The following is a 9,005-nucleotide window of genomic DNA, read 5'->3' as shown; positions in this document are numbered from 1 at the left end:
TCGCGGTCCGTGAGTTCGAGCCCCGCGTCAGGCTCTGGGCTGATGGCTCGGAGCCTGGAGCCTGTTTCCGATTCTGTGTCTCCCTCTCTCTCTGCCCCTCCCCCGTTCGTGCTCTGTCTCTCTCTGTCCCAGAAATAAATAAACGTTGAAAAAAAAATTAAAAAAAAAAAAATTCACCCTGTGGGCATTCAGTCTGGATTTCTTGGCTTACGGAACTGGAGTCCTCCCTGGTTGCTCCTAATCCTTTCCCCCCACCATCCACTCGGTCACTAAGGAGAGCGCTACTCAATTATTGCAACCTTGCTCTTTCCCCTCTCACCTTTACTATCCAAGGCGAGTAATGACTATCAGAGCTCCTCATCCATGCTGTCCTAGTCACTTTTACTAGGTCGGTGCTTCTAAAACATGGCCTGGAACGCTGGCAGCTCCACATTTGTTCTGCATTTACAGAGTGCTCGCTTTATACGAAGCACAGCGTCACACATTCCAGGATGCAGAAGTGATGGAGGTCTGTTTACAGTCTAGGAGGGGGAGGAATTGTACACACCGTTTTAATTCGAAACTACGAAGTGGTTAATAACTGAATGAATACGTGAAGAATGGTTTGGAAAGTATGATGGACATTCCAAAGAAAGGAAATTTATTTCTAGACGGCGAGGTCACTATGTGGCTTTAAACAACGGGCAGAATTTCAACAGTGTACGAAGATAGGGAAGGAAGAGTATTCCTAAGGAGAAAGAGCCAGGGGCAATCCTTAGAAGGTAAAGGGAGGTCGGGAGAGATTCATACGGTCTGGTTTCCCATCGACAAGGGAGGAGGAAAGGCGAACAGCAGAAAATCGTTCGTTTTGCATCCAAGTTCACAAATTAGGTCCTTAACCTACAGGCAACAGGGAGCCCATGACGATTTCTGATCACAGCTGTGCTTGAAAAGGACTACAGGGTTGGCAGGTGAGTGACGCTAGAGGAAAAGTACTGCGCTTGCTCCGTTGAGGGGACGAGACCCTCGAGGAGGTGCGGGCAGTGTGTACGCAGAGTGGCTGGATGCCACAATTACTGCGGACGTAGAATCGATGGCACCTGTCAACTGACGGGAGCAAGTACAGGGGGAAAAGGGCATCAATTGTGGACGTCAAAGTTTCCAAGGAGAAACGGGAGGTAATCCTGACAAAAGCGGGGCGCACAATTCCGAAAGCCAGTCGCGAGGGCGGGGGCGGGTCACGTCTGGGACACCCGGCACTGATGGAACCGCAGGGCCTCCGAGAAGAAAAGGTCACGGCGCCCGGAGGTAGCTGGGCCCTGACGACTTCACTGCTGCGGGGGAGGGGGGGGGGGGGTAGGTGTCGGGAAAAAACGGGCACCAACGGACTGCGGACACCTTACTACCGGCGCCTGGCCAGGCAGAGGTGAAAGCTGTGGCCTCGCCGCGGCGCCGCCCTCGCCTCGCCGGACCCCGGGAACAGGTGGCCGGAAGGGGCCTCTCCCTCTCCTCCCCGCACATTTCCTCAGCGTCCCCGCCCGCCACCGGCCCCTCGCTAAGGAGGCCTCACGCACAGCGGTGTCCTGTCCAGGGAGAGCGGGCCGAAAGCGCACGCGGGACACCGCCACCTCCGGCGCGACACCCGCCGCCCTCCGCGCGGGGCTGGGGAGATCGAGGAACCAGGAGAAACCTGCACGACGGTCCCGAGATCTCGCGAGACTTGGCAGGCCGGCCCCCCGCGCGGGCCCGCCGGAAGCGGAAGTCGGCTTGTGGCCCGAGTGGCTCCGTTACCTTGGAGAGCTGAAGTAGTGGGAGATCCCGTGGCCGCGCTGTGGGCCGGAGGTGGGTGCTCCTGCGCGTGTGGCCGGCGGGGTGCGGCCCGAGCTGGGCAGACGCAGCCCTCGGCGGGCGATCGTGGCCCCGGGGAGCAAGGAGCCGGGCGGGCCGCGCCGAGTGGCCTTCCCTCGCCCTCGCATCTGGGGAGGGAGCAGGCCTGCCAGGGCCGCGGGAGACCAGCCCAGTGCGCTCCGACAGCGGACTGGGAAGCCGGTGCGCGTCCCCCCGGGCAGCAGAAGCCCCCAGTGGTCATTCATCCCCAACGTCGCTCGCCTGCACCACTGCGCCGCGCGGTTTTACTTGTGCTCGAGACCGGTCCGAAAGGCTGAGCCCCTGCCTTCCACCGAGGGGCACGTACCTTGTGCCGGTCGTGCCCGAACCGGCTTCTGGGTCCTGAAGGCCCCGCGCTCTCCGCCGCCACTTGAGCGCTCGCGCTCGCTTTCCAGCCAGCGTGGCAAGTCTCCGGAGCGCTTTTAGGACAGCCCCTTCACTCACTGAGGCCCTTGTGTTCCTCGCCCTCCCCACCACCTTTTGAGGGTTTCCTTCCAGGGAATCAAGCGTTTTTCTCCCTTCCCCCAGATCGAAACAACATAAACATTAGACAGTACAACTGCCTCAAAGTGCTGGGGTAAGTAAAGCTCAGATCGATTAAAATTATATTTAAATTTCATTGTGAGTGACAATAGAGATTTTTGTTTACTTGTGAGAAGGGGACCGTAGGAGAACCTGGAAATAGAGTGGCATTTTTGCCTTGTCTTTTAGTTTCTACTCCCCATCTGGTTGGGTATGGGTCATCCTTCTGGTGGTTTCTGTGATTCCTATAGAAACCCAGGCATGATGGTCATTGGCTGAACTTATTATTACAAATCGTACCTTGGGTTTGCGAATTTGACATCTGAGAAAGTGGAAAGTCTGAGAGCAGCAGCCTAAGAAAGATTAAAACGTCTAGGTATTGCTTCTTGCATCCACACAGTAGTCTTGGTTTAATGTTGCTGGGATGAGGGTAGAATTATAAATATTTGCATATGTTTTGGGGGATTTGGATGAGAAACAAACTAATGAAGAAATTGTCTTCCACTAACACATGTCTTTGTCAAAAAGTTTTATTGTAAGTTGAAGTAATACAGTAAGAAAAATAATTGCAGGATGTCCAATTTGAAAGTTTTCGTATGATGTCACATATATCCCAAGTCATAAAACAGGTGTTAGGAGTCTTGAGGCAAAGAGTAGAAAGATGAAGTCTGGGTTAGGAAAGACAGGGATGGGAGTCCTGACCAGTATGTGGTCAAGGAAGACTGGGAAGGGGGCAGCTCCCTACAGCACGCTGATTGGCTGGCTTCCAGGTCTTGGATAAAGTTTAAAAGAAGCGAAGTCTTTGTCCCTTGGCGTCTCGAGGATGAGGCCTTTTGTCACCTAAGCCAAATCTTTTCTTAGAGGTAGAGGGCTCCCGGAGAATGTGGGTAAGGAAATACTACTTGAACGAGTCCAGAATGGGCCTGGGAAACCCAACTAATACAGATTTGTTAGACAGTGTCTATAGTAGTTTTCATTTGGTCACAGTACAGGAGCGCATTGGATGCCATTAGAAAGTACCCTAAACTTGAGTAGCTGTTCATTTAAATGCCTATTTGCCTTTCCATTTTTGTGTCTCTCCTGTATTTTCAGTCTTTCACTTTTTTACTGGTTCTTTTTTCTTTTCCTATAAACCTAACCTCAGGTACTTTGTCCTGGGAAAAATAGGAGATAATTTTCCAGTAACCCTTTAGCTACTGCCTTTTTCTCGTTTTCAGCGAAGCTTCTTGAAAACTTAGTCCGTAGTCAGTGTAGATTTCTACTTCCTTACCTTCCAGTTACTTTTCAATTAACTGCAGTCCTGTTTCAATCCCTAGTACTCTAAAATAATCACCTCCTAATGGCTAAACCCAATTAGTTTTCTCTTCTTGGTTCTATCATTGTACTGTTCAACATTGAGGACCATTCACTCTTTATTCTCTTGCCTTCTATGGTAAGCTCACTTTGCTGGTTCTTACCGGTTTTCTTCTTTATCTTCAACTTCCTTATACGTCGGTGTTCTCCAGGATTCTGTTCCTTGATACTCTTCTTATTCCACAATCTTCCTGAGGAATCTCCTCCATTCTGACAGCATTAACCACCACCAGAATTGCTGATGTCTCCCGTATTTATCATCAACTTGCTTCTCAGTCCCAAATAGGTAACTGTGAGCTGACTCTCCGTGTGGATGGGCATAACGTAACTAACTACAAACTCTTGTGTACCCTTGCCCACCCTTCTTCCTGTGGTTCCCATGGCACCATAGGCCATGCACTCATTTGGCTAGAAGCCTGGAAGTTATCCTTTGTCTCCCCTGCCACCCCACAACATCTAGTGAGTGATTAATTTCTCCTGGAATCTTACCTGTCCTCACAGTTGCTTCCTCAGACTGAGCCCTACAGCAGTGCAGTAAGCTGCCTTTGGTCTGTCCTCGCTGATCTGTGCTCTGCCCGGTTAGAAGAGTGATCCTTCTAAATAGTCGGCTTGCTCTGGAGACTTCTCTGCTTAAGCCACCTAGGACTCCCCATTTCCTACCAGAATAAGTGCACAGTTGTTTGTGTGGAATACACAGTTTTTCATAATTCGATCCCTGCCTATTTTTCCAGCTTCATTTCTTGACATTCACTGGTCCTCCCTTTATTACCACGTCTGTCTTACGCTGTAGACCAAGAGTTCTTTGGAGGTAGAGACCATGATATATTGTTCATCTTTGTATCCTGGGTGCCCAGTTAGTACATCTATATTACAGAAGTCAAGAAACACTGAATTGAATGTTTAAAACTTTCTGAAGTTTAAAAGTACACAAAGACGTTTATGAATACCCTGCCTAAAATTGTTCATCTCTTGGTTTTTCACTATCTGGTAAGATAATGTGACTTTTTAAAAAAAATTCTCAGAGCACTGTATTAAAAACAACAGAATTTCAGGATGACAGACGCTTCTGAAGCTGTTCCAAATTTTGAAGAGATGTTCGCCAGTAGATTCACAGAAGATGACCAAGAATACCAGGAATACCTGAAGCGCCCTCCTGAGTCCCCTCCGATCGTCGAGGAGTGGACTAGCAGAGCCGCTGGGAACCAGAGAAATAGAGGCAATCGGTATGTATCATGGGAGGACACCTGCGGAGGGCTGACGTGGGAGAGGACGGCTTTAACCCGTTAGCCCCCGAGGCCAGCGAGGGCAGGGACCGATGTTTTTGTTTGGTACTCCTGGTGCCGACCGCCTGCCTGCACGGAGCAAGCGGCCAGTAGACGTGTGCCTTAGTATTTTGTCGGCACCATGTATTTTGCCCTTGCTGTTCAGTTGTGTGTGTCTTAATGGTCTTTTTTAAAATGTTCTTCCTGTGGACATTTGATTTTCTTTGCAAATATACTTGAAAATCCCAGAGTCTTCTATAAAACTCTGTGTTAGATTCCATAGAGAAGGTACTGTCTTTGGCTTATACTTAAGAAAGAAATGTATACAATAGAAATTATGTCTATGTAATAATTCAAAATAGATGAATAGATGACCATACTGCTTTTGTACAATCGGATAGAATTCAGTTTGAGAACTATTCTGTTGTTTTGGGTTTTGTGTTGTGGTCTGCCTATTTCTCTGCAAAGCGTATCCAGTGTGATACTGGAAGAATGATTTAAATTTTGGGAATGTTTTGACTAACTGGTGCTATAACATTCTGCGGAGAAAAATGTTTTTTACCCCCTTGTGGACGGAATATTAGACTGAAATAAAATGCACTGGGATAGAGTTGTCATTTGTGTTTTTTAAAAGAGAAGTATAAAAATCTTTTTGTTTTGCTGTTGTAGGTTGCAAGATAACAGACAGTTTAGAGGTAGGGATAGCAGACGGGGGTGGCCCAGTGACAATCGATCAAATCAGTGGCATGGACGATCCTGGGGTAACAATTACCCGCAGCACAGACAAGAACCTTACTACCCCCACCAGTACGGACACTATGGTTACAACCAGCGGCCTCCCTATGGTTACTACTGATGGAAACAGCAGCAACTTTTAGTAAAACCATTACTCTGTTAACATGACAAAAGTTTGTATCTTCTGTTGGTCATAGTTTTACGTTTGATTTCAGAGAGTGGATTATTAACTTTTTGGCACTTCTGACTTTTTTTTTTTTAAATGAGATCTTACCAGAGACGTTATGGTTGCTGGGAATAAGTATGCCTCTAAAAAGGTTGTGGATTTATTACCTGACTTCTACCTCAGATTTCTTCTTTGTTTCATGACTTAACAGTCTTTGAACTTGCTGTGTGTTTTCTTTGTTTGACTTCCAGGAGTTCTGTCTTTGTTTTACACAGAAATAAAAATTTTAAAGTAGAAAATGCCTGATTTTACTTTTTTTTTTTTAATGTTTATGAGAGAGAGAGACAGAACAGGAGTGGGGGAGGGGCAGAGAAAGAGGGAGACACAGAATCCGAAGCAGGCTCCAGGCTCTGAGCTGTCAGCACAGAGTCCAATGCGGGGCTCAAACTCATAAACCATGAGATCATGGCCTGAGCCGAAGTCAGTCGCTTAACTGACTGAGCCACCCAGGCACTCCTGCTTGATTTTATTTTGTAAGATAAGGAAGTATCCATTTACTCGGATATGCTCATTCCGAAGTTTTTGCAGAGGTTAGTACAGTCAACTCATGAATGCACAGTTATGCCTACTTGTACTGTGTTGTATGTGACCTCAGCAGTTGAAAGGTAAAACAATTGTAGATACTTCTTTTGGCTTTTGTTACGACCGTGGTACTTTATAATTATTCCAGGTATGAGTCAGCTCCACAATCATTTTGGTCTCTTTTTAGAGGGATGTCAGGAATAAAGCTGTAAAATAAGGAAGGAACTCTTCTCAGTGTCAGTGTCTTGATCTAGTGGTGGGTGAGATTAGGGTACACGATCATTTCATACAAACTATAAGGCTTTTTGCCAACTTAAACAGAGCAGATGAAAACTCATGTTATACAAAAGTTTAGCTCTGTAAACCCTTTCTTTTCCAATGGTATGTATATAACGCTGCATCCTGACTACTTTCATGGTATGTAACGTGGACCGATTGAACAGTGTTCTATCCACTTCCAAATGTGCACCTTTGCTGCTTCCTCTTGTATAAAGTGACGCTGTAACTTGCTTTTACACTGATCGTTTTGTTTCAGATCATTTTAATGGCCACTACAATGGTGTTATTCAACTAATAAAATACTTAAGATGAAACAATTTCTTCCTCAAGTTTTGGCAGTTGATGTGATGAACCTTCTGGTTTTTTATTGCTCTTTCCTTCATATCTGTTGAAAAGTTTATTTGGCTTAAGAGTAATGTTAAGAGTAGAAGTTTCATCATAGGGAAAAGGAATTTAAAGGCAACTTCTTAAATCTTAAACTTAAAAGTTTAAACTTTTTAAACTTTAGAAGTTTAAAAAAACTTCTAAATCTGCCTTCTGCTGCCTTCTCTCTTAACACTCCACTCTAGGCCCTTGAGGTTGACTTCTCCATGCTCTGGAGCCAACTCTCCCCTCCCCCCCTTCCTGAAGAGCCATCCTTTCAGGTAACTTTTATTGGAAAGGATCTAATAAAACCAGATCTTCACATTCAGATGTGAATGAAATTTTAGCAATAAGGGTTTTCCCTGTACCCCTCTAATTACATCAATAGGCACAGTGCTGTTACAGCTTTATCTGGATACCACAGATACTTAGCCTAGAGAGTTAAGGACAGCCTCACAGCACCCCAAGATCCTGTCTGAAGGTAGATGGGTTATTAAAAATATCTGTCAACTGATAAAGCACAGGCACTGACTCACCCGGATAGTAACTGGCCACAGCTTTACAACAGGATCTCTGCCGTACCGGCTCCTGGCCCTAATTAGGGAGACCGATGGGCCCACGGGGCAGGGCTGGAGTGAGGGATGGGTCTCAGGAAGCTCAAAGGAAAGGTTATTTTCTAATAGTATTTAAATCTCTTAATCCTAGTACGGTAAGATCACAGATGGCCTGAGACTCAGCCCTGCTTGAAAACGGGAGTCCTTTTAACGCGAGTTATTTCTGCATTCTGCTAGAGTAGCCTATATGGTGGTGGGTTTTTTTCTTTTTTTTTAAACAGCAGTCACCATTAGCCTGTCCCCTATATGCTTAAAACTGAGAGGAAATAATAGACACGGTTTCTGCTTCATGTGGGAGAGACTGAAAGGAACATTTAAAAAAGGATAATTTAAGAGTGAGAAGAATTAAAATCGTGTCAAATGGAATTAATCTCGAATAGACCGTCTGTTGTTGACAGCATCTAGCATTAGCAGAAGGAGTCCCGGCTTCCAGTCCTGTTCTCACAAGGTGTGTGACCTTGAGAAAATCACTTACACTTGGAGCTGATTCGCTTCCCTGTCAGGATAAGGAGAACACTCACCCTGCTACTCTTCACAGGGTGATCGTGAAAAGAAGTGAGCAAACATACAAGGGCTTAAGGTAGAAATGAGAGCTTGTGACCATTACACCCCCAGTGATACGTAACCGGTACCGCATAAACGTTCGTTCCGTCAACGGGAGGGAAGGACGCGGTGAGTGGTGAATCACAGCACGGCTGTGAAGCATGTGGAGTAACTGACAGAAGATGGGGGAGAGCAGGAGACACTGCGAGTGAAGACTTGTGATTCTTATGTGAATTAATACACGAACTAGCAAAAGAAGAAATTATATGCTTCAGAAAATAACAAATTTCAAACATCAAATGTATACAAACATTAAGCTAAAAATTAGTAGCATTTGCTATTTGGAAATCCCTGATTTTAAAACGTCTAATGCTGATGATGGAAGCACATCAGGTTAATACTGACTGAGACCAGCTTGCTGGAGACTTGAGATGGAGGGGTTGTTTTTATTTTCTTTCTTTTTTTTAAATTTATTTATTTATTTATTTTAATTTTTTTTTTTTTTTTTTTTTACGTTTTATTCATTTTTGAGACAGAGAGAGACACAGCATGAACGGGGGAGGGGCAGAGAGAGAGGGAGACACAGAATTGGAAGCAGGCTCCAGGCTCTGAGCCATCAGCCCAGAGCCCGACGCGGGGCTCGAACTCACGGACCGCGAGATCGTGACCTGAGCCGAAGTCGGCCGCCCAACCGACTGAGCCACCCAGGAGCCCCTTTAT

At 46.2% G+C, this 9,005-nt stretch overlaps 1 protein-coding gene and 2 long non-coding RNA genes across 6 annotated transcripts; 2 read left to right on the top strand and 1 right to left on the bottom strand.

The window, feature by feature from the left end:
- Positions 1-492: 492 nt before the first annotated feature.
- Positions 493-976, top strand: LOC123582438. Its single transcript, XR_006704381.1, has 3 exons — positions 493-572; positions 651-761; positions 886-976. It is a non-coding gene; the product is annotated as an uncharacterized LOC123582438 (long non-coding RNA).
- Positions 620-1,665, bottom strand: LOC123582435. The gene is made up of 2 exons (XR_006704377.1): positions 1,554-1,665; positions 620-1,313 (listed from the first exon to the last, which is right to left on the bottom strand). It is a non-coding gene; the product is annotated as an uncharacterized LOC123582435 (long non-coding RNA).
- Positions 1,666-1,707: 42 nt separating this feature from the next.
- On the top strand, positions 1,708-7,001 carry RAMAC (RNA guanine-7 methyltransferase activating subunit). Of its 4 annotated transcripts, none has more exons than XM_045448607.1 (4): positions 1,708-1,821; positions 2,395-2,443; positions 4,786-4,964; positions 5,673-7,001. In XM_045448607.1, exons 3-4 carry the CDS (start codon positions 4,795-4,797, stop codon positions 5,857-5,859), a joined length of 357 nt encoding a protein of 118 aa, XP_045304563.1. In that variant the 5' UTR covers positions 1,708-1,821; positions 2,395-2,443; positions 4,786-4,794; the 3' UTR covers positions 5,860-7,001. The 4 variants fall into 4 exon arrangements, with proteins under 4 accessions (XP_045304563.1, XP_045304565.1, XP_045304564.1 ...); XM_045448609.1 differs by having other exon boundaries at positions 4,764-4,964; XM_045448608.1 differs by having other exon boundaries at positions 1,714-1,821; positions 4,794-4,964.
- The last annotated feature ends 2,004 nt before the right edge of the window (positions 7,002-9,005 follow it).

This window comes from Leopardus geoffroyi, chromosome B3, assembly GCF_018350155.1.
Source record: "Leopardus geoffroyi isolate Oge1 chromosome B3, O.geoffroyi_Oge1_pat1.0, whole genome shotgun sequence".
NCBI lineage: Eukaryota > Metazoa > Chordata > Mammalia > Carnivora > Felidae > Leopardus > Leopardus geoffroyi.
Note: the sequence above shows the minus strand (reverse complement) of the source record. Positions and strands in the feature narration are given on the sequence as shown.

Excerpts from the sequence above, each read along its gene's own strand:
- RAMAC (XM_045448607.1), top strand. The coding sequence starts at position 4,795 with ATGACAGACGCTTCTGAAGCTGTTCCAAATTTTGAAGAGATGTTCGCC. Across the intron at positions 4,965-5,672 it reads CAGAGAAATAGAGGCAATCG|GTTGCAAGATAACAGACAGT; the intron begins GTATGTATCATG and ends TTGCTGTTGTAG.